Here is a 24,673-nt window from a genome sequence, read left to right on the forward strand (position 1 = left end):
AGGAGGACAGGAGGAAGTGGCAGCACCGTGGTGGCACAGACTTCCTGAGCCTCTCACTGCGCTCTCTCCTTTCCAGGCCTCTCTCATCTTCCTCTCTGTGCACTCGCTCAGCTGGTCCTGGGGATGGGGGTTTGTCCAGCTGAATAGCCCAGCCTCGCATAAATGAGAGCCCCGTCCCCTTCTAGATCTGGAGTCACTGTCTGTACTGTAACAAGGGTGTGATGCCTGGTGACCCCGTATTATATCACTTAGGATGCACAGGACCCAGGAGGGAGGCCGTGACGTTACCCATTTCCCAAGTGGCAGTTAGGAGACGTGCCCAAGACCATGGGGCTGGTAAGGAGTGGCCTGAGTTGGCGTTTGCTGGCACTGCCTCCTCTGTGGTCATGAGGTCCAGCAGGCCAGAAGCCAGCCCGGGACTAGGGGTCAGCAGTGGCAGGGAAGGTCCAGCCTGAGCGCCCTGGGAGTGTCATCTCTAATAAGAGTCATTAGCACCTCTGAGCCCTCATTATCTCCTTTAATCCTCACAACAGCCTGCGAACAGGAAGCTTATGACCTTGTTTTACAGATAGGAAAACAGGCTCACTGAGGTCACCTAGCCGTTAAGAGAGTGGAGCCAGATTGGAACTGGATCCCTTCTTGCCCCACGTCTGTGCTCGGAACCGCTGGGCCACCTGCCTCCTAGTCCCCCCAGTTTGCCCGTCCCGTCCCTGCAACCAGAGCCTCCCCCAGACCCTTCTGGTGAACGCCCGTCTCTGCCCTGGCTTCAGGCTGCTGGGAGGAAGGAGGGGTTCAGAAGGTCTGCGTCTGTCTGCAGCAGGGACCCTGGGTCGTCCAGGCCGCTGCCCTCCCTGGGTTGGGTGGGGAGCTGACTCTGAGGGCTCAGCATTTCTGGGCATTGTCCTGAAGGGTCCAGCCCACACTGGGGCCTGCCCCTACCCTTTCCAGCCCAGGAGGAGGGTGAGGGCAACATGGGAAATGCTCCCAGGCCTCCGTCTGTTTCTGAGCTGTGGGAACATGCTTTGGGGCTAAGCTGTTTTCTCTTTAATGTGCGAAATTGAAATGTCTCCTTTTCTCCCCTCCTGGAGAACCCTTGCTTTCTCTGACTGGCTCATCCATAATCGCCAAGTGTTTTATTATGTTAAATCTGCAGCATCATAAATACTTATGAGGAGGATTTACATTTGGGGGACTTATGAAGAAATAGTCCCCTGGGGTCCAGAGCCCTCATGAACAAGGAGGGGTGGGGAAGCTGGCAGCCTGGGTACAGCTGGCAGCCGTCTCCAAGAATCTCACGTTAGTGTGACTGCCGCAGGGTCCCGGGGCTAGAGTGGTCATCTTGGCCATCTGCTGTCCCAAAGCAGAACCACCGACACCAGGGCAACAGTTGTCTAGACTTTCCCCAGAATCCCAACAGCATCACCATCCCCTGGGCCACTTTCCCTGCCCGAGGCGGAAGAAACAGAGATGGGAGCCAGCATGCTGCCATTAGTGCGTGGAAGGCAGGCTCGTGTGTGGCACATTTCATAAAGCTTTATGAGCACTGAAAATAGCCCCAGGCGAGATCCCCAAGGGCCTGGAGCCCATGGGTGAGGCTCGAGGCTCCAGGGAGAATGGTTACGTGGCAGGCAATTAGCAGGCGAGGAGGAGACCTGTGCAGGTGAGGGGTCACGGGGGCAGCAGAGGCAGAGGTGGAAGCGCATTGCTTTTGTAACGTGTGTGGCGTTTACCTCCTCATCTCCCACTCTTCCCTTGTCTCCGCCTGGGGGTGCTGCATGAGAAGCCCCCCAGCTCCCTCCAAAGCAACCTTCCTGTCCAGGCAACTAATTACCTTGTTGTGACAGGCACAGGAGAGCCACCGTGATGCCAGCAGCATTCTGGGGGGGACTTTCTCTGTGAGTCTGTGAGGAGGTGGTTGGGGGCAGAGGCCAGTCCCCAGGCTGTCTGGAAAGCCTGCAGATGTTCACAGCTGTGTCCCTGTCGTGCCAAGGAGGCAGGAAGCAGAGAGCGACCGGGAGGTTCAGGCCCCGCGTGGCAGCCGCCATGCACCGCTGAGACCCCCTGCTCATCAGTTTGTGCACCCAGCAGATATTTACCAGGTGTCCACAGGCCCTGTGCCAGCCCTGGGAGTGGGGACAAGACAGCATCCTGTCCTTACCATGCTCCTCTTATCTCCTGGTCTGTCCTGTGCCCTCTCCTTGCCCCATGGAACTGTTAGAACTTTTTGACACTTGTCCCCAGCCTCTCTCTCTGCTTGAATTTCTTCAAATTTAGAATCATAAACTGGAAGGGACCTGAATGTTATCTCATCCAGCCTCTTCTTTTTTGAGATGCAGAACCAGGCCCAGAAAGGTTGAATATTTGCCTGGGGTCACGCAGTGAGTTGGTGGCAGAGCTGGGCAGGGCTCCAGTCTCCTGACTCCCGCTCTGTGCCCCTGCTGGCTCTTATCTTTGGGGTGGGTGGGGCAGCTCCCGCTGCTGCGGGAGGTTGAGGGGTGCTCTGTGACAGGATTGAGTATGTAGGATCACCCCCAGCATCGGAGGTAAGGCCTGACCACCAGCCTCCAGGGGGCCTGGCGTGCACTCACAGTAGATGCTCTGGGCCCCCAGGGGTCCAGGTGCTCCAGCTGGCTGCCCACCCCGCTCCTGCCCAGGCTGAGGTCCTGCAGACCCTGGGAAGATGGACCCAGCAATCTTAGTGTGTGGTTCCCCCGAAACAGACGCTGGAACAAGGATTGAAGCGCCAGTTGTTTATTTGGGAGGTTAAGGTAGGATAGTGGAGAGGGAGACAGGGAAGGGAAGACAGTCAATAAAGGATGCCTGATCAAGCCAGCTCCCACAGAGGGAAACCGGCTTGGCCTGCCTGGGAACTCCAGGAGCCGGTGTGGAACACACACCCGAGGGGAGGGAGCTGGGCTCTTTATCCACCTGCTTCCCCATCACTGGCTGAAGGCTACTCTTGGGAGGTATTCATTGCCTGTCCCTTGCAGCCTGCTTCCTGGTAAGAAGGGGTCACACAGGCAGGGTGCCCACAGTGCGATGGAGTTTCCGACCATGTCGCTCCCCAGCTGCAAAGCCTTTGTGTTAGTTGGCACTGTTGGTCACAAATGATTAGAGACACAAAAGGAATTTTCTCATTCTTTATCTGGAAAATTAAAGTCAGCTCTGCCTCCGGGCCTTGCTGGATCTGGGGGATCACAAATGTCCACAGAGCTCTCCTTCTCTTGTGCCATCCCTGGGCTCTGTGTGTGTCCACTTGGCTTCATCCTGAATTCGCCTCTCTCCATGCCGCCGGCCAGGTGGTGACCAGCGGCCCCTGACACAGTCCCAGCAGAGCGAGCTTCACTCTGCCTTTCAGTCCCAGGGACGACGAACTGGCCCTGCCTGGGTCATGCTCATCCCCAACCCAATTCAGTGGCTGGGGGGCATGGGACAGTCTGCTCACCCCAGACCAAGTCATGTGCCCATCGTTTGTAGGTGAGTCTGCTTAGACAATATGGCCAGCCACCTCCCAAGACGACTTGGCATGGAAGAGGGAGTGTTCTTGGGGGAAGGGGGCTGGTGGACAGAGACCATATGCCCACTCCATGCCCCGCTCCGAGGATCAAGTCCTGGTGCTCATCGGGTGAACAGGGCCCTCCAGCGTGGGCTCCGTGTCTCTCCAGCCTCCTCCGCTCCCGGTCTCACCTGTCCCCCAGAGTCCATTTCAGTTCCCTGAACGTGCCACGATCTCTCACAAGATATATATACTCACATCCAGACACACCTTATACTCCAGCTGAGGTGTCACCTCCAAAAAAGCCTGTGCAACACCCAGGGTGAGTTTGTGTCCCTCACAAGTGCCCAGGATGTCCTGTGACTATACAGCACACTAGGACTTTGCACGCTAGATCAAAATGCCTGTCCCTTGGCTGTCCTGTGTCCCAGCCATCCAGCACAGCACGTGCCCAGTACACATCTGTGGAATGAAGACACCAGGGAGAACACACATCAGCAGACAGCCGTGGGCTGGGGCTCAGCAGACCTGGGTTCCCGTCCCAGCTCCCCACGGACTCACTCCACGACCTTGAACTGTCCTTCCCCTTCCTCCACCTCCCCCTGCCCCTTACGAAGCAGGAGCAGCACCTGCTCCCCCTTCAGCTGGAGATCAAGGATGGGAAGGAAATTCAAATTAGCCTGGGACCACAAAAGCAGTTTGAAGAAATCCTTTCTTACTTTTCATGCTCATCATTTCACACCTATTTATGTGCATACATATTTTTTCTACCTTTTAAGTCTGTCCATTGTATCCAAAAAAAATTGTGTATAACTAATCTGGCTTTTCTCCCAGCCCTCACCCACTGGTTAGCAGGAAAATTTACTAAATGTCCAATCTTGTTTAAAGCTTAGTCTAATCTGATGGTTTAACAGCCCCTTTAGATGATGTTCTCTCTCCCTAAAATAAAAACACCGTTTCTCAGAGAGCCAGCCTTCCCTGCTTCTCCCTGCAGGGCAGTGTCTGGGTGGGTAGGGGGCTGGGAGGAGGATATGACTTACAGGTGGGCATGGACTGGGGGGAGTGGGGGAGCTGGCCCTGGGCTGCACTGGCTTGGCCTCAGCTATTGCCCGTAACAACTGAGACCCTCACTGGAGAATCCTGCCCTGGCCGCCTGTTCTGGACCACCCATATTTCCTTCATTCCAGGGGAGGCAGGAAGTCATTCTGAGAGCACAGACTGGAGCCAGACCTCCTGGGTTCACAGCCGTGACCTTGGGGAAGTTCCTTAGCCTCTCTGACCTCATTTTCTTATCTGTATATATGGGATAGGTAAGAATATCCATCTTATGGAGCTGGTGTGAGCATTCAACGAGTTCGCACATAGGAGACACTTAGAAGAGTACCTAGCACCAGTTCAGTACTGTCTGTTTGCAATGATGATGATGATGATGATGATGATGATGATTTTCTTCTCTTCTCTTCTCCCTCCTCCCCCCTGCTAAGTTTGGGGGGAAGGCGTCCCAGTGGGTGGCTGCTCTGTTTAAACAGTAGATGCAGCCAGCAGGAGCTCAGCCCTGTGCAGGAGGAGGAGAAGGCTTGTCTCCAGAGCTCTCATGTCCTGTCCTTGAACCTCACAGCAAGTCAAAAAGAAACCCATCCCTGGGCCTTTGCCCTGAGTCAGGCACTGCCCCCTGGCCTCCACACCCTCCCCTCCAGGGATCCTAACAACCACACCCCAGGTAGATCCACTCTTCTCCCTATTATACAGAAGCAGAGGCTGAGACCAGAGCAATTGAGCCACTTACCCAGGGTAAGCCTCGTGAGCCAGGAAGGCAGGATTCAGACCCAGGCCTCCTGATTGCAGAGTAGACAGTCCCAACCACTGAGCTCACCTGCTTCCCAGAATGTTCACCAACCCCGGCCCAGCATGGGAGGCCCGAGGGGGTCTCTAACCACTTCCTGCATCCTCATCCTAGGGTTCCGATTCATGTCCGTGTGCTGGCCTCGCTGGTTGTCATGCTGGCCATCTTTGTGGTGATGACTGTGCTGGTGAAGGTGGATACCTCCTCCTGGACCCATGGCTTCTTTGCTGTCATCATCATCTGCATGGTGATCCTCAGTGGCGCCTCCACCATCTTTAATAGCAGTGTCTTGGGCATGACCGGCTCCTTCCCTATGAGGAATTCCCAGGCCCTGATATCAGGTAAGAGCTGGGGTCAGACAGCTGATCAGGTCAGTACACCTAGGGCTCATGCGAAGGATCCAGAGGTCAGGAAATGAGTGTTAGGTGTGTTTCCATTATCTGTGATTATCTAACAAATCACCCAGAGCTTAGTGGCTCAGGACGGTAACAGTCGTCTCCTCTGCTCACACATCTGGGTTCGGGCAGGACTTGGTGGGGACAGCTCTCCTCTGCACCACATGGCATCCGTCAGCTGGTATAGCTCCAGTGGGGCCTGCAGGATCCACTTTCGAGGTGGCGAGCTCGCCTGGCTGGCATGTTGGTGCTGGCCCTTGCCTGCAAGCTCCGCCGGGGCTGGGGCCGGGCTTTCTCTCCACCCGGACCTCATGCGGCTGCGCACGCTTCCCCATGGCCTGGTGTCTGGGTCGTGAGAGCAAGCATCCCAAGAGCCCTAGGCAGAAGCATTCTTTCCTTTTATGTCTTAACTGTGGAAGCTGTTTAGCGTCACTTCCCCCATAGCCACAAGCCCACCTGAGCTCAAGGGGAGAGAACCGACCCACTCGTCTCGGGGCAGAGTCTGAAAATCACACTGTGAGAAGAGCAGGCGGGGGACTTAGCTGCAGACGAGGGAGAGCACAGCCTGCCCAGCAAGCGCAGGTCCTGGGCTGTGCTCTTCCTGTCCTCCCCTCCTGCTCCCTACCCCTAAGCCCGTCCCTTCCCTTCTCTTTATTTTCCTTTCCTTTATCTTTCCCTTTTCTTTCCTCCCTTCTGTCTGTCTTTTCTTCCTCTCTAATTTTATAGAAGACCTACTATGTGCCGGGGATTCAAAGAGGAACAGGACAGCCTCTCAGGAGCTGAAAACCTAGTAAATAAACTCCTCTGTTTCCCTGAATTTTGCCCTTCAATGGGGTTGCTGATGCCTGACTTGGGCCGACCCTTTAGCTGAATTTTGATGCTGATGCTAAGCCTGTTATCTAGACCTTAGCAGTTCCGGTTCTCTTACCTAGATGTCCCAACAAGATAAAAAGAAGCTGAATCAGTAAGAATCTGTGCTTTCCCAGGAGACCACTATCCCTTAAAGCAAGACTGGGGGCTCAGCTGCTCTGTTCAGGGTCTCTGTACATCCCGGCTGTGTAAAGGAGTCCTCTGGGCATTTGCACACTTGAGAAGAATTTCACAAAGAATCTGCTGTGTGCCCAATAATCGATAATGCCAGGTAGTGGTGGCAGGGATGACAAATACCTCGACAGGTGTATATCCCCTGCCCACTCCCACACCAGTGCCAGACATCACTAATGGGTCTGCATCTCTCCTCCTGGGCCTCTCACTGCTTCTCAACACAGCACTGGAGGCCGTTACTGCCAACCGATCAGAGCCAAGATGCAACCTCAAATCGGTTTGCCATTTTTGATATAAGTTTAGGCTTCTGGCCCTATCCTGGGAAGCCCTCGGGCCTAAAATAAAATGGAAGTGGACCGATTGCGCAGTTTCCTGGGTACGATCAGTACACCCCAGCAGTGCTTCAAGAAGAGCGTGCCTGGGCTGAGGGAGACGGCCACGGCACCTCAGCTTTAGTCTCTTCTGTCACCCCAGCTCGGAGGGAAGCTCTCATGCCTCATCCCCCTCCATCCGCTGGAGCATGTATTTTTTCATAGAACAGGCTTGCTGGCTACCGCTCCAGGAGCCAGTGACCAAACACACCATCTGTGTTGCCCAGGGCCCCTTCAGGTTCATCTGGCCACCTGAGAATCTTCTAGAGAAGAGGACTCTCCCATGAATTTTTCAGAAAGTCCAATTTTGAAATAGTGGAGACGTCTAGGACTCACACTTCATTACTAGTTACCTGGGCCTTAAGCCATTGTCACCACTGTGTGCGGCCCCGGTGGGTGCTGGTCACTCTGGAAGGTCCGTGGCGTCCTGCTCCCCTGGGCGCAGCACCAGCCTCCAGCCCCCTTGTCTCCCATGGTCCAGCAGAGCCCATCTGTGAATTCTGCGCGCGTTGGCATCTGAGGAGCGGTTCATTTGTTTTGTACTGGAGGGTTTTTAAACCCCTCATTTGCATGTATTTCCATAACTGATGAGATAAAAGTAGGGAGTCATGAAGGATGAGCTCCCGGAGGCCTGGTTTGTTGTTGATGATAATATTGTAAATTCCCTGCAAGTTGGGAAGAGAGAGGAAAATCAACAGGCAGCGATGTTAAGATCTCTTCCCCCCGGTTGCCGGGGACCGTCTCACTGAATTTAACCCCAGTTCTTACAAAACGCCCAGGTGGGGATTACAGCTTCTCAGAAGTTGGCACCCTCTTGGCAAAGGGTTTTTACCCTGTTGTTGCTGCTTTGATGTAGGAAGGACAGAAAGAGCCAAACACCTGATTGGGAAGCTGAGAGGATTTGTGGCACTTCCTGTGGCATGCACTGTTCTGAGTGCTTTACATGTAATAATCCTCTTAATCTTCATAACAGCCCTAAGAGGTGGGTATTATTAACATTCTCATTTTATCGTTGAGGAAACGGAGGCACAGAGAGGTTAAGTGACTTGCTGAAGGTCACACAGCTAGGAGTGGTAAAGCCAGGATTGGACTCAGACCTTCTGGTTCTTGGGTCTGTGCTCTTCATCACAATGTTAACATATTTCTTTGCCCTCCCCTCAAATCTCAGCCTCTGGCTAATAGAGCTCATACTGAGAAGGTTAGGGAGAAAAGATCATCCATTTCGGGCCGTGGGCTGTTCCTGCAGAGCCACAGGGATGTCGGGCAGAGCGTGGGTGAGGCAGTGATGAGGGGCAGCATGGTGGCTGAGGGCCTGACTGTCCCTCTCCTATTTCTGCTCCGTGCACCAAGGGACAGAAAAAGGGTGCCCGGTCAGAGCCGCCCGGTAACGCCGAAGCACCTCATGCCTCACGGGCCGGTTTGCTGCTCGCTGATTGCAGTCAGCGCCTTCTTGCCTCCTTGAGAATCGAAATTCATTCTTCCAGCCAGTCAGTCCAGCAGATGCACCAGGCGCTTACGGTACTGACACTGACAGCCGTGTGTATGTATCCAGTGCCTTTTCCATTTGCTGTCCCAGTTGCCCCTCACCGTGGTCTCATGTGAGGGATGGGACAAGCAGCCCCATTTTCCAGGCAGATAAACAGAGGCAGGGAGGAGGAGATGATCTGCTCCACGTGTAACACGTATGACCTCTGACTCTCGGCCAGCGCAAGCTGACTACCCGTGGTTGTGAGGGTTCAAAGAAACATGAGACAGATGCCCTGCCTCCCGGAAGCAGCTGTGTGGCTGAGGCAAGGAAGGGGACTCGCGTGTGTTGAAAGTCTACTGCGTGCCGGGCCCTCTCCGAACATCGTCTCATCGAGTCCCCAAAGCAGCTACGTAAGGCAGGCATCCTTGTCCCATTTTACAGACGAGCAGACCGTGGCTCCAAGAAGTCGCATTAGCCCCCTACGTCACAGTGGCAAATGGCAGAGTCGGGACAGACGTATGGTGTGTGGCTCCAGGACCATGGGTCCACTAGGTTGTCCTGTCTCCTGTTAGGAATCAGTGACAGGCGTGGTGCCACATGGCCACATGGGCTCATGAGTCAAAGCCCTTGACAAGTGAGACTGTGCCACGTGGTGAGGCAGTCGCATGCGTGTGAGTGTGTGTGTGTGGCTGTATGTACGTGTGAGCGGGTGTGTGTGTGTGTGTGTATATATGAGTGTGTGTGTTTGTGATAGGGCGTGTGTGTGGCTGTATGTACGTGTGAGCGGGTGTGTGTGTGTATATATGAGTGTGTGTGTGTGTGAGCCTGTGCACGTGTGGTCACACACGCATTCACACACGTGTGGTGCCCCAGCTGCTGCGGGGTGCGAGGTGAGTTCCGTGAGCTCCCGGGTGGGTGCACAGGGGTTGTGACTATAAGGACTCCCCAGGTAGGACAGCCTCGCTGCGGGCAGCGGGAGAGGCTGCGGTGGCACGTTCCTGAGCCTCTTTCCCCGTTTGGTTGGTGGGTGGTTTGGGCCGAGGGCAGGGGAGAGGAACTCTCTGAGATGTCCCACCCCTGAATCTAAAATTTCTGACCCCACCAGAAGGGCAATCGAGAGAGAGATGGAGGTCAAGGGTCGGAGATGAAACCTTGGAGGCCATTTGCCACCTCAGGCAGCAGCCTCTTACCAGCGCATGCGAGAGACTGGGGCTCGGGCGTGAAAACCCACACCCTCTCAGAGAAGAAGGCTCAGGCTGCAGAGCCCCGTCGTGTCTGCTAAGGCTGCGGGACACTGGGAGGACTGCAGCATCTCTAGCAGGGGAATTTTTATCTGGGTTCTGTCAAACCCAAGCAGAGAGGGGCAGGCCTGAGACGTGGGGAAGGTGGACCCAGCCCTGACCGTCTCCGTGGTGTCCCGTGCTCTCTGTAGGGGGAGGCATGGGGGGCACCATCAGTGCCGTGGCCTCGCTGGTGGACCTGGCGGTGTCCAGCGATGTGACGGACAGCGCCCTGGCCTTCTTCCTGACTGCAGACGTCTTCCTCAGCCTCTGCATCGGCCTCTACCTGCTGCTGCCCCGGCTGGAGTACGCCAGGTGAGGCCCCACCCCGTGCACTCTAGTGCATTCTTCTTTTGTGTACAGCTATCCTTTATATTGTCTACGTGTGTTCTTCTGTCGTCTAACTAGGTGGCAGGTGTGTTTCCTTGTTTATTGTCTGTCTTGCTGCTGGAGTGTGAGCCCCGGAGGGCGGGAATGGGGTGGATTTTGTTCACTGCTGCATCCCAGTGTCTCACGCTGTGCTGGCTCATGGTAGTTGCTCAATAGATTGGCCAGGCGCTGGACGTGAGAAGTCAGCATTGTGCCACACGCCCAAGCACCCCCTGTCTGCAAGTTTTCGGATGGGGAGGGCAGGCAGGGGAAGTGAGGCCTGAGGAGGAGTAATAGCGAATAACAGCTCCACGCACTGAGCACCCCCACTGCTCCTGCCCTGTGCTCAGCCTCGCCTGGTGGGCGGTCTTGGTCCATGCTCACCCACATGTTCCTCAGAGGGCGCAGCACTGTCATGTGTCGTGATGGTTCCCATTCACACACGAGGAAACCCAGCTCAGGAGGCTGAGTTCCTTGTGCGAGCCCCACAGCCTGTCGGCAGCAGAATCAGGATTCGAACCCGACCCCAAACCTGTGTTTTAACCCGTCTCCCGGGGCCTCTCTCTGCCCTGCGGGGCCTCCCTTCCTGCCTTGGTCTCTCTCTTGCTTTCTCTGTCTCCTGCCTCCATTTTCTTTCTTGCTTCCTGCTGCTCTTTAAAAAGCAACCCTTGACTTCTTCTCCCACTTTATTCTTTTCAAAGCATTTTCATATCCGTTATCTTATTTGAGGAAGGAAAGACAGAGTCCTTTTCCCCATCTTACGGGTGAAGAAACGGAGACAGCCAAGGCCGGGGGTCGCTGGGGGTGGGGTTCTGGCTCTGCCCTTTCCTGCAGGAGCCTGTTTTGTGTGATGGCGCCAAGCTGAGCAGTTTGGGTGTACATTGTTTCATGTGTTATACTTGACAGCCTTGTGCGGTTGTTCCTGTGTTTCCCATTTCACAGCGGGGGAGACTGAGGAGTTAACTGACATGCCCAGGTGGCTCACCTGTGAATCCTGGGCAGGGCTTTGAACCCGGAGCTGCAGTCTTTCTACTGCGTCATCCTGCGTCCCTGGCCTGTGACCTCCGGGGTCTTTCCTCTTCCTCCATTCCTCCTGTCCCTGGGAGAGGCACCTCATTAATCCCCAGAGCCCCCTGCCTTCACCAGAACCCCAGTTCCGCCAGGCAGGCTGCTCTCCCCAGTTGGAAGACTGTTGTGGCTGTAGCTGGCCTCAGTGGCCCCAGGCACTGTGTCCCCCAGTATCCCAGATGGCTACGGACCCATGAGCCTGGGCAGCCCCTCCTCGTCCCTTCAGGGCCGTCGTCAGAAATTGCCCAGTGTGCTGTCCCTGTGATTCCTGGCTCACTGTCCCCTGGCACCCGCACGCTGCCTGGCACCTTGTTGCTGCTGATTACATTCTTCCGAGTCGCGGACTGAACGGAAGGCAGGGGCCCCGCCACTGCTCCTGCGTCCCCCGAATCCTGTTTCAGAGGGCCTCCCGGGGGTGTTTCTTGTGGGGTACCTGGGACTGAAGGGGGTCCCAGGGCCAGGGCCCTTCAGTGGGGACACCAGGACAGTTGCAGCCGGCCACCCTAGTTTCCAGTCTGCCTGGAGGAGGCCCAAACCCTTTCGAGCTGAGCACGTGAGATGGAGAACTCCCGACTCTGCCGTTTCTCGACTGACTTCTGGGTTTACAGAAACTCATCTGAGAATGGAGTTTTAGGGCATCTGTGCTCCAGGGGCTGCTCAGGTGGAATCATCCTTAAAAGGGAGCCCGCAGGTGCTGCCCTGGGAGGGCCGGGGTGCCCCCTCCCACGCAGGAGGAACTGAGCCGCAGGCTGAGCTGGGGCTCTGACGGAGGCGGGGAGATGAGGCCGGCAGATGTGGAGGAACTTATGAGGGAGAGCTTCACCCAGAGGAACTCAGTGGGGTTTCCTCAGAGCAGACTTAAGGCAAGGAGCAGACGGGGAAGTGAGAACATTCCTTTCCCTAAATAGTGACTGTGAAACAAGACAGGGTTCCAGGCCGAAGCGCCCTGCTCAGCACCGCGTGGAAAACGATTCTCCCACCGACTCGCTCGTTATCTGTAGGCTCTTAGGATGGGAGGACGCAGGGATCTCAAAAGCTCACGGCTGCTGGACTTCTCCATTTTACAGAGCAGGAAACTGAGGCCCAGGGAAGGGGGGGCCTGGCCTAAGGTCACACAGGAGGCAGCAGTAGAAGTAAAACCAGACCCCGCGATCACCAAGCTCCTGTTCTCCCACCCCCGCACCAAGCCTGCTGTTTGAGGCGTGTTAACACAGTCAACCTGTGTCTCCTGGTTCTTAGACGCCCAAGGCCCAGAGAGGTTGAGTGACTCCAGCAAGATCACACAGCAAGGCAGAGTGACCCAAGCCTTTTCTTCTCTGGTTGGGGTAGCAGACGTTGAAAAGACTGATAATTCAGTGATGAGGATATGGGGGAGAAGACTCTATTATAGGCTTGTTAATTCTTCCAGTAATTATGTTTTGAAGGGCTATTCTGTGCCCAGAGATTTAGCTAGAAACAGCCAAACATGGTCCTTGCCCCAGGGAGCTGCCTTCTATTGAAGGAGACAAATGAGAAACCCGTAAACAAATGCAATGGTTATAAATTGTGGTCATTTTTTTTTTTTAAGAAACTGGTGCTCACATAGAGATTAAAAGGACAGGTTAGGTTAGGGTAGGTGGGTGGTACAGACCAAAGATAAATTGACCCTACGTATTTGGTGAGCAGTTTATCAATATCCGTAAAAAATTTAAAGGTACAAACTTTTCGATTCAACAGTTCCTCTTCTGGAAGTGGGCACTACTGAAATTCTAGTGTACATGTGCAAGGGTTTATGGAGAGGGGTATTAGTTGCACCATTATTTGTAGTAGAGAAAAATTGGAGCTAACGTAAATGTCCGTGAGTAGAGGAGCAGTTAAACTGTGTATCCATACGGTGAAATAATGTGCAACAATGCAGCAGAGAGACACAGAACCTTGTGTCCCCATGTGAAAGGATGGCCAGAAGATATTGTCGTTTAGGCAGTTATGTGTATGCATTTATGTATACTAGTTATGCATGTATTTAGGCAGATACATAGTTTATTCATATATATATTACTTATATGATATATTTAGGAAGTAGATCTTTGTAGAAAGTTTCACAGTATGTATAGTTTGATCCCACTTTTGCGTAGAACCCTAACTATGTTTGTGTGGGGTGGGCATTTGCACGCGCGTGCAACAGTGTACACCAGACGTTTAACCATCAGTGCCTCTAAGGAGTGAGAGCCGAGGGAGGGCACTCGTTCTACTGTAGCGTTTCTCTTCTGTGTTATTCGGGTTCATTGCATCAAGCATGTGTTGCTTTTATAATTTTTGTTTTTAAAGATTGGCCCTGAGCTAACATCTGTTGCCAATCTTTTTTTCCTTCTTCTTCTCCCCAAAGCCCCCCAGTACGTAGTTGTATATTCTAGTTGTGAGTGCCCCTCTGGTTGTGCTATGCGGGATGCTGCCTCAGCGTGGCCTGACAGGTGGCGCCATGTCTGCCCAGGATCCGAACCAGCGAAACCCTGAGCCGCTGAAGCGGAACACGCGAACTTAACCACTCGGCCACGGGGCTGGCCCCTACTTTTGCAATTTTAAAAATTTATATTTTTAATACTATTTTGTCTCCACCCTCCCCTCCACAAACAAAACGAAAACAAGCAAGCCAAGCTAGGCTCCCCATGGTGGTCAGTGCTGGTTTCCCTTGTCCTTGCACATGACATGGCCACCACCACAGAGCAATGGACTGGAGTCCAGCCTTTCAGGCAGCCAGGACAGGCAGGCTGGGGACAGTGCAGGGCTCTCTCTGGCCGCCTGCAGCACATGCGTCCTCTGAGGGCATGCTGGGGCTGCACGCTACATGAGTCTTAGGCTTTACATGCCGGGCCTAAAGGTCCGCCCGCCTTGTCCCTGGAAATGCCAAGTGACCTTGCTTTCCGGGCCCTCTGACTACGTGCCCTCTCCCCTGCAGGTACTACATGAAGCCTGTTTGGCCGGCCCACGTCTTTTCTGATGAAGAGCAGCCGCCCCAGGACTGCCCCAATGCCCCTTTGGTGGCCCCCAGATCCAGTGACTCCCCAACGCCACCACTCCGCCCCATCCTGAAGAAGACAGCCAGCCTGGGCTTCTGCGTCATCTATCTCTTCTTCATCACCAGCCTCGTCTTCCCTGCCATCTCCGCCAACATCGAGTCCCTCAACAAGGGCTCCGGCTCGCTCTGGACCACCAAGTTCTTCGTCCCCCTCACCACCTTCCTCCTGTACAACTTTGCTGATCTGTGTGGCCGGCAGATCACAGCCTGGATCCAGGTGCCCGGGCCCAGAAGTCAGGTGCTCCCCGGGCTTGCACTCCTCCGGACCTGCCTCGTCCCCCTCCTCGTGCTCTGCAACTACCAGCCCCGCGTCCACCTGCAGACGGTGGTCTTCCAGTCCGACATCTACCCGGTGGTCTTCACCTCCCTGCTGGGGCTCAGCAACGGCTACCTCAGCACCCTGCCTCTCATCTACGGGCCCAAGATCGTGCCCAGGGAGCTGGCTGAGGCCACGGGGGTGGTCATGTCCTTTTACCTGTACTTGGGCTTGGTGCTTGGCTCGGCCTTCTCCACCCTGCTCGTGCACCTCATCTAGGGGGCCGATGGCAAGAACGTCGGAGCCTGCAGGATGCTCAGTGAGATGGGGAGGACCTGCCGGGAGGGTTCAGGCTGCATGCAGGAAGGGCTGGAGGTGGGCTCAGCGCAGAGAGCACCGCACACTCAGGCCCCATCTTTCCCAAGGAGCTGGTGACCCGTGCTGTCCCCGTGCCAGACAGAGACATTCCAGACTCTTTAACAGAATGCTCCTGAGATGTTTGAAGAAGACCAAAAGACATCTTAAGACACAGTTACACAGTTACGCGGTGGGCTATCTCTTTCCTCGCTGGTGGTTACGTGCTGTCTTTCCTTCCAGCTTCTTGGGAACTGTGTTGCCAGCATTTGCCTGAGTTGTTACAGGCCAGTGCCACAGCCCACTGCAGGCGGCCTCCCTTCTCACAGCCTTGCTCCTTCCAGCTTACAGCAAGGTGTGAGAATTCTCAGCCCTCCCTGCCAGTGGGGGTCCCCCTGGAATGGAAGTCCTCCTGGGATGGCCAGTCCTCAGGCCTGAGACCCAAGCCTGCACAGATCCCTGCTTTCTGTGGGTAAGAGAGCACCCACCAACCAGACTGGGAACCCCAGAAAGACAAACCTTCCAGGAACCTTCATTCCAGAGGGCCTCCCTGTACCAGGGACCAGGCATGTGAGGCCTGCGTTTTCAGACAGGGGTCATTAAAGTGGTCTGTGGCCTGAGTCAAGGTGGGGTCTTTTAAGTCCTTGTTTACAACGTGTCAAGGCCATTGATTCAAGGGCATAACAAATACCTGGGTATTTAATGAAAGCCTTACTGGGGCCTTATTCCTCAGGGTCCTGGCAGGAACCAGCATACTCAAATTGGGTAATTTGAGGCTATGTGAAGAGTGGATGTAGGAACCCTAAGGGGTCGTGCATCGTATCCCAGAACTAGTAATGTGACACCATTCCACCTCAGGCCTGAAGGGCGAGGGGAGGGCTCCGACCTCCTCCCAGTCCCCGTGGACTGAACCGCAGCCCAGGAGCAGGTGGAGAGGATGGAGAGCGGGGCAGGGCAGGAGATGTCCAGAGTGGGGCCAGCAGCCCCTTCACTGTCCTGGCTCATTTGTTACTAACCCCAGCAGAGCTCTGAAGCTTTGGGCAGCAGAGTTAGGTGCTGCTTTGTCCTGGGTTATTTTGCGTAGTTGTATATCTTGAAGCTGTTATTTCAAAAGGAGCCCCTCAGGTTCTGTGGCCCCACATAGTCATGATCACTTGACGTGAATAGTAAGAGATTTTTTCAGAGTCCTTGAAGGCTTCTGCCAGGCTGCACCGTGCGGGAGCAGGCTGGCTTAGGAATCAGTGAGAGAACGGAACTAGATCAGACCAGGAGTTCTTTCTCAAGAGTCGAGCAGAAGGACCAGAGCTTGCCCCCGAGATGCAGCAAACACGAGAGCCAGAAATCGGCGCGCCCTCCTCTGAGGTGCGCGGGCTCTGCAGCAGCCTGCACACAGCTGATACACGGAGGCCGTCAGTAATCCACCCAGTGGCGGCAGCTTATGCTCCCCACTGACTCAGACTGGTACACATCCCTCCAGAGAACTGAGGACAACACCCTTGAAAGGTTTCTTGAAACTTGATACCTAAAAAATAAATTTAAAAAAATTTTTTTAAATAAATTCTTCCCGCTCGCCTCCCCTTGGAGGAACCTGAAACCTCCCCCTTGGTTTGTTCACCTTCTTTCGTGCTGTTGATCATTTGGGGTGTCCATCTGGCTGGTGACTCATCTCCACCTCTGGGGTTTTACAGGTGGGCAGCGTGTCTGTTTTAACGTAAAACAGCAGTCTCTGCGCTCGAACGCGGGGGTCTCACGTCACATGCTCGGTTGAAGGGGGAGGGCTTACAGAGGAAGCAGAAGAAGCGTGCCTGTTAGTGAGATGGTATGAAACCGGCGTGAAGGGGAGCAGGAGAGGGTGGCCAGCGGTGGGGGTGCCATGGCAGCCGCATCCGTGCCGGCTTCCCCGGGGGAGGCGGGGCTGGCTGCGTGGCTGATGGGGGATTGTCCAGGCTTCTGCCCACTGTTCTTTGTTAGCCACCCCAGCGGGTTTCAGAGAAGATCGTTCCTTCCCAGGGAGGAAGGAAGGAAAATAAAAATACATCTGCAGGCGGACGGGAAGAGGGTGAGTTGAGGCGTCCGTGTCCCCCAGTCACTGAAATAGCAGCTCATGGGGCTTGGCTGCTCTGGGTCTCAAGTCCCATGTGACCCCAACAGGCTTGTGGAACTAGCTCACATGTTTTGGGGAGTTAACAAAACTTGCTAAAGAGAAGGGGATTTTTCAGTGAGGGCAGATCCCCGAACAAGTTGCCTTTGTCTAATGGTTCTCTGATTTAATCCCAAGCAGCAGTTTTTAGTGCATACCCTTGTATATTTCCAGACCATACACATCTTCATTTTCCTCCTTTTATTCAACAAAGTAGCCAGAGGCAGCCCAACTAGTTGACTCTTCAACTAGTGGGTGACCAGTTCCTCTGTGCCTGGGGACATGAGGGGACTTGAACCAGGGGTGGGTTTTATTAGCAAAGACCCTTCACTCTGCCGTCTTCAGCCCCATGCTCCGAGAGAAGATTCGGGGCCTGCTGATCAGCATGGACGTGATGTGGGAGGAGGTCACTGCAGGACGCCAGCTGCTGAGACCACGCAGAGCTTTTATACAGAACTCCAGGTTGAAGAGAGAGGGCAAGAAGTCAGTTGAGAGAATGTTACCAGCACATTGGGTTCTCATTGTCCCCGAGGATAGAAATCGTGAGAGACACCAAACTGGAGTAGAAAAGTAGAAGCTTATTAGCCTGTGCACAGGAGAGGCACAAGGGACGCACTGCGGAAAGGAAAGGGGCCAGTGACCGGCTCGTTAGGGAGCTGGATTGTGGGGCTTTTAACAGGCAAAGGCTGGGGAGGGGGGCCTTGTCGCAGCATGTAGAGGCGGGGTTGTGCTTGCGCCTGCGCTATTCAACATGCCACCTCATGCGATGCATGTACCATTAGCATGCTAGCTCTCCACCCCGGCTGTGATTTTTACTATGCTGATGGGGCTAGGGTCACCTTCAGTGGACTCCTGGGTGCTAGGGTGCATGTGTGAGCCCAGAAAAGTCCAGAGGCTGTGGAATGGGGAGCTGGGTGGCCTCTATCTGATTCTCCTAGCCTGCCGATTGGTTAAGGCTAATCTTGTTAGGGCCTTAGGGGCCTTGCAGATGGTCCTGTCTTGTTAGGCTGGTTCCTGTCTCACTGAGAGAAGACTTGATTCCAATGGAGGTTGAATTTAAAGCCTGTGCTTATCTCAACTTCACGGACTTTCTGAGTGAAAGCATCTAGTGTCTGTTTTTCCACCGTCACTTCCTTGGTGGCAGCAGCATCAGGTGGGTTTGCCCAGGGCCTGAGTCTCTGCTTCCTTCCACCCACTGGCTGAGGTCACCCCAGTTCCCAGTACAGCTGTGACCCCAGCAGGATCCCACAAGGAATTTCAGCCCCACCAGCAGATAGAGGCTGGGAGTAGTCATGTGGCCACAGACCCAGGGCCCAGGGCAGCCTTCCCACCAGCTGCCCAGGCTCCTGGCCCAATGCTCCCTGTGCCAGGGGCTTTATCTGCATTATCTCCCCGTCTGTAGATGAACACAGTGAGGCTCAGAGATGTGAAGTAACTTACCCGAGGTCACTCAGCTACTAAGTGGCCTAGACAAGAAACATAGGTCTTCCTCAACTCAGAGGTCCTCGCTCACCCTACCCTCTTGGTCCCCTGTTGAACCCTGACTTTCTCCTTGGTTCTTGACACCTGTTGCCCCATTCCTCACTCCTGGCCTGGCTGGAGCGTTGTTCCAAGTAGGCATATAGCCCAGAACCCTGGAACTGGCCCTGAACTGGTTGATGGGACCAGTGCAGCTGGCCAGACCCCCTGCTGGACTGGGCTCCATGGATCGGGACCCTGGGCCCACAGCAGGCTCTCCACTCTCACCCTCCTTCTCGGAGACGGGATCTTGGGCTGCTTCGAGGCCCTGCCCTCCTGGTCCCTCATCACCATGTCCCCCCCGCCAGACCCTGCAGCTGAGGTCACCCCAGCATGGCCGCTGCTGCTGCACCTGTCTTTGGACCCAGGGTTGTAGGACATGGGATACAGTTTGGGGGTGAGTAAGCCTTGCTCCCAGCCCTACCAGGCCCTGGCTGGGAGCCGAGTAGCCTTCCCGAGCCTCACTCCCTCATCTGTAAGGGGGATGATAAGTCCTGGCATTGTGACTGTGCTGTGCCAATGAGCCAGCCCGGCACACCCTGTCATGCCCCTCTCCAGCCCACAGAGGCAGAGCTGCCCCTGGGCTCACAGCATGTGTAGCAGGGTGACTCAAGGGCACAGCACATGCCCTCTGCTCCCACCTATGCTTTGCCCACCCAGGAAGTTTGAAGGCAGCCTCAGCCTAAGAGATGACCTCAACTTCAGGCTGCTGTGGGCTTGACCCCAAAGGAGAATGATGAAGATGGTCATGCTCTCAGCCCCACAAGACTTCAGCCAGCTGACCCACAGGCCCCGTGCACCCCCCTGAGAAGAGTTCCTGCTCTTGACTGGGAGTTCGCTGGAGCTCGGGCCTGCAGCGTGCGGTCGAAGAGGAGAGGGTCGTAGGCTCAGGTGCCCAAACCGAGCTGGGATTCTGGTTCTTCCACCTCCTGGCTGGGGCACTTGGGCCCAGTCTTGCTGATACCATCTCATGTCTAAAATGAGAAGCCTCTTGGGGCTTCTGTAAGGATTAAATAAGCCCCAACATTGTAGGTAAAGTGCCTGGCATACAGCAGCTCTCCAACAAAGGTGTTTTCCTCCCACTTTTTGCTGCTGCCTGGACAGTCTGTTGGGATGCCCGCCTCCTTCCCCACGGCAGGTCACACCTTCACCCAGTGCTCAGTACCCACCCCTTGCCTGGCCCCAGGGCCTGGTCTCTGTCTGGGTCAACACCTCCAATTCTGATGCCTGTTATTTGATGCCCAGGCCCCGCCCAGACACACCTGACCTGGGGCAGGGTGCACAGGGCAGAAAGCTAGAAATCTGCAGTCCCAGACTAAGCTTTACCCCTCACCTTGACCTCTGGGCAAGCCGCTTCATTTCTTTCCTAAGCCTCAGCTGGAAAAATGGACACCCCAACACCAGTCCTGCCTCCATCATGAACATGTGGCCGGGTGCACAGATGCCCTTAGAACACTGGTCATGCCATAAAATGGTTCCAAGAGCTTGCTCTGGAGCCAGACTGCCCAGCTGCGAGTCCTCCACCTCCTAGCTGCACGCATGGACAAGTTCAAGCTGACTCCGTTTTCTCATCTGACAAGGGGGACGATCGTAGTGCTGGCCTCAGATCTGGTGGTTGTGTACATTAAACAGTAGGCTGGCAATACATACAACACATTCAGAATGGAGCCTGGGGTGTGATAGCACTCATCACCAGCTCCTGGCAGGCTGTGTCTTCAGAACTTTCCGGCATACCTGACTCCAAACTGTGAGTACTAACCCGCCATCCCTGTTTGTCTCCCTCTTGAGGTTTCAGGCTTGCCCACTGATCCTGGCTGCCTGGCCCCTCCCCTGCCACCATGCAAAGCCACGTCTCCAAGTGCTGCCCACTGTTGGGGCCAACGAGTCTGCTTAAACAAGCGCCCCCAGGAATGTGGCTTGATCATGCTGTGCACCCAGTGGTTTAAGAAAAAAAGGAAAGAAGAGAAGAGAAAGAAAGGGAGGAGAAGGGAGGTAGGAAGAAGGAAGAGCAAAGAAGACATGAGGGTGGACGGGGAGCCTGGGGTCTGCGCCCTGCCCCCACACCACTCTAGGAGGCAGGTGGGCTCGTGAATGGGAACAACAGGCTGTCACGGGTCTCAGTGAAGAGTTCTGGAAAGATGCCAGCTGAGGCCACTGGTCTGTCTCTGAGGAACAGTTGCTTTCCTTGACTTCTCTCCTCACGCTCCTGCTTCACCTACCTGCCTTTTGATGGAGGTAATTGGACAGGTATTTCTTGCCCACAAGATGACACTTCTGCCTCATTATCCCCAGGCGGGGTTTGGTGCCTTTAACGTGGGAAGAGAACTTGGGGGATGAGGTGTTCTCTGCTTCCACGCTGGCTGCAAAGCCAGGGACTAGAATTCCAACGGAGGCTCTGCGGGGCGCTGGCCACATGCCTGTCACAGGCCTAGGCGCGGTCCACGGCACAGTAAAGGAGGTGCCAATTGTGGAGCACTGGCCATGGCTCGGCTGTGCCCACACTGAGAACCCTGCCAGGGAGGCTGCCATCCCCACGTCACAGAGGAGGAGCCTGCGGCTCAGAGGGGTTAAGTCCATGAGAGGCTGACTTGGAGTTCAGGGCTGGGCTGCGAGTCTCTGAGCCTGTCTCCTCTCCTCTCCACCTGCTGCCTTAGAAGATGGAGAGGGCACTTCCAATTAAGTGGTTTGCGGATCTGAGGAGGCCTGGCCGCATGCTGGGGGAGTGCAATGGGGTCTGAAGCACACAGCCTTCAGGAGGCTGGATTAGCCGGTCAGTGTGAGCGACAGCAGTCACCCAGCCTGCCTCAGTGGTGTTTGGTCTGGGCTCACTGGTCTTCGGCAACCAAGGCTGCAGGCTCCATAGGCACTTGAAACATTAGCTCATCAAGGCTTACAGAGCACGTGATGCAGGCAGGAGATTCACCGTGGGCAGCTTCTGTGTCAGATGCCTCCAGTGTGTCCTCTCCAGGGGGCAGAGGAACAAGGAGGCCCACCTTCCCAGACACAGGGCGGAGCAAAGTGTGAAATCCTGGGATGACCACATCTCTTATCCCTGACTTAACCACACGCTCAGAGCTGGAAGGGGCCCTGAGGCCACCAAGCCCAACGCCTGCCTCTTGGCAGGATGATCCTTGGGTCACTCTGGTCCACCTGGCACAAGGCTGTGCCAGCCAGCAGATCCTTCCAGACGGAGCCTCATAGGCCCTGGGAGATTGAGCATCCTTGGTCCTGCTCTTCTTCTGGAAATAGCCCTGTACTCCCAGACCTCACTCTGGATGAGAGGACGTGAAGCCATTCCTCAGCAACCGCACCAAAGCCTCCCTCGCTGCCGCTCCAGCCCCGTCGCCTCCCTGGAGCTTAACGAGGCAGAGTGGTCTAATGCCCCTGGACTTCTTAGGTCCTTCCTGCTTCCTTCTAAGACCCTTACACAAGTCTTGCTCAGGGAGCCCCAGGGGGAAGGAGAGGTCCACAGAACCCTGAGATCACACACAGAAGCTGTGTGCTTCCTGGGCAGAGGAGCCATAGCGTTAACTGGACTTTCAAAGGGGTCCATGTGCTAATGATGCGGGGTCGGTGAGCCGAGGAGTCAAAAGAAAGATTTCTTGGACTCTCAAGGTCTGGTAGTAGTGCTCTTTTATTTAGAGAATAGTGTGGAATAGCATGGGGACAGGACCCACGGGCAAGAAGAGCTGCTGCTGCCACTGCCATGGGGACAGGACCCATGGGCAGTCAGAGCTGCTGCGTGGGGACAGGACCCACGGGCAGGAGGAGCTGCTGCTGCCCCCGCTGCTGCTGCTGCAAACATGGGTGGAGAGTAGGGCTAAATTTAAGGCATAGGTATATGAGTTATCGCTTTACAAGACAAAGGAAAGAATACGTAAAAAGAGTTGTTAAAATGGTATCAGTGCCAGCAGGTTCTGGTTATTGGGTGGTCCTATAACTTTTAGATAAGAATCAAGCCGGATTAAGTAAATGGCAGAAGCCACCACCTTAAATATTATCTTCAGCTAAAGACAAAGGAGTATGTTGGGGGGGGTCAGTTACATGAGGTTGCCAGACAGTAAACAACTTAAGTTCTTGCCTTTCCCATTAAGAGTTTCCAGAGATAAGGCCATCCCACCTTCCTCCTGGTGCAGAGAGGGAGGCACCCCCAACACATGGAGACTTCCTTCACAAATGCAAATATCTCTCATCAAAGGGCAAGCAAATTCCACTCCTCAGAGCCCCCTTGTCATCTGCAGTTTTAAAGTAACCAGCCTAAAATCCTCATCACTAAGGTTTCAGAGCCCCTGGGTGCCAAGCTACAATGACTCGTCCCATTTGGATGGTGTCCCTGTCAGAGCACAGTGCTGAGGAGTGGGACTGGAGCCAGGCTGCCCGATTTTGAATTCTGACTCTGTCTCTTATTAGTGACTTTGGGCAAGTTTCTTAACCTCTCTGTGACTCAGTTTCCTTATCTATAAATGCCGTTGACAGAGTACCTACCCTCATGGGGTTGTTGTGAAGATTAAATGAGTTAATCAACATAAAGCTCCTCAGTCATGCTAAATTATGACTTCTCCTCCCCATCACCCTGTGAGGTCTGCAGGTCACGGGTTAGCCTCACTCTTCACCCTTTTTTTGTGTGTGTGTGAGAAAGATTCACCCTGAGCTAACATTTTCTGCCAATCTTCCTGTTTTTTGCTTGAGAAACAGTAGCCCTGAGCTAGCATCAGTGCCAATCTTCCTCTACTTTATATGTGGGTCACCAGCACACCGTGGCTGACAAGTGGTGTAGGTCCATGCCTGGGATCCAAACCGGTGAACCAAGGCTGCCAAAGCAGGGCGTTCCAGATGTAACCACTATGCCCCAGGGCTGGCCTCTATCTTCACCGGTTTTGATGAGGAAGAATGATGGAGACTGTAACTTAGTTACAGCACCTCTGCCCACAAACACAGTCCATCCCACCGACTACCCAGTGAGGTCACTGCAGAGGAAGTCTGCACGCTGCCCTCAGAGGTTGGAGGGTCCCCCTGTGGAGAAGCTGGGAAATAAACCAGATCTGCCACCAGTTTCCGTCCTGGTCAATTACTGAGAACCAGTCACAGGACACAGGATGCTGGAGATGGCGTGAGTCAGAAGCCACACATCTGAAAGGGCCTGACACGCTGGCCTGTGAGCAGCTCCACGGTGGCCTTCTTGAGGTCACCCTGACTAATCTGATTTCCAGAGAAATGGAAGAGCTACTGCTTATTAAGTGCTCTCAACACCCCCCCCCCCCCGCCCCGCCCCACCCCAGAGTTTCTGATTCCATAGGTCTGGGGTGGGGCCTGGGAATTTGCCTTTTTTAACAAGTCCCCAGGTGGTGCTGATGTGACTGGTCTGGGAACCCCACTTTGAGAACCCCTGCGCTAGCCCCATGAAGATGGATGAGGGCTTGTCAGGAGCTCACACCTGACCCAGGGAGAGAGTGAGGGCTCCGTCTGCATCTGCTCCTGTTCCAGTTGAGGGCTCAGCACTGGAAAGGCTTTAAAGGAGCTAATGCATTGTGGATGCTCATTGTTCCTTACACATGGTCACAGATTCGGGGGAGAGCCTTTGCATTTTAAGTGCCAAGCTCATCCTCTCAACCAGCCCCCAAGGTTGGCACCTAGTGGCTTTACTCCTCAGTTGCATCTTTCCCACCTGCTCCCTTCCCCATAAATATTCAGGAGGGACGGGGAAGAGGGAGGAGGGAGGGGGGAGGGAGTGAGAAAAGGTGAGGCCCGAGGGCCAAGTCGGCCCCAGCCCACAGCTTGCAGTTGGCAAGTTGGAAGGAGCTGCAGTCTCCCTCCCTCCCAGGCATTCCTGCAACTGAGGAGCGCAGGGTTGGGGTGCAGGGGGAGGGGTGTCACACCTCTACCTGTTCTCTGGAGCTCATTAGCAGCTGAAGTGGTGTTAACTGTTTTCCTTTTTCCTGAGTCTTTGCCGAGACTCAAAAAGGGAAATGAGCCATTACCAAACAGCAATGCTTTTTGAAACAGAAACTGAATCGAC

At 54.7% G+C, this 24,673-nt stretch overlaps 1 protein-coding gene across 10 annotated transcripts in view; it reads left to right on the forward strand.

The window, feature by feature from the left end:
• SLC29A3 (solute carrier family 29 member 3) overlaps positions 1–16,598 on the forward strand; it is a 38,452-nt gene extending 21,854 nt beyond the window's left edge. For 9 of the 10 annotated variants that reach the window (XM_044756722.2, XM_070489722.1, XM_044756710.2 and 6 more), the window contains 3 exons: positions 5,454–5,680; positions 10,050–10,212; positions 14,270–16,597. In XM_044756722.2, the coding sequence (XP_044612657.1) occupies positions 5,454–5,680; positions 10,050–10,212; positions 14,270–14,924 (1,045 nt within the window). In that variant the 3' untranslated portion in view covers positions 14,925–16,597. Of the gene's footprint in view, positions 1–5,453; positions 5,681–10,049; positions 10,213–14,269 lie in introns of all 10 variants that reach the window. The other variant, XM_014840297.3, reaches the window with a different exon arrangement.
• Positions 16,599–24,673: the final 8,075 nt, after the last annotated feature.

The sequence above is a fragment of the Equus asinus genome, chromosome 2 (genome assembly GCF_041296235.1).
Source record: "Equus asinus isolate D_3611 breed Donkey chromosome 2, EquAss-T2T_v2, whole genome shotgun sequence".
NCBI lineage: Eukaryota > Metazoa > Chordata > Mammalia > Perissodactyla > Equidae > Equus > Equus asinus.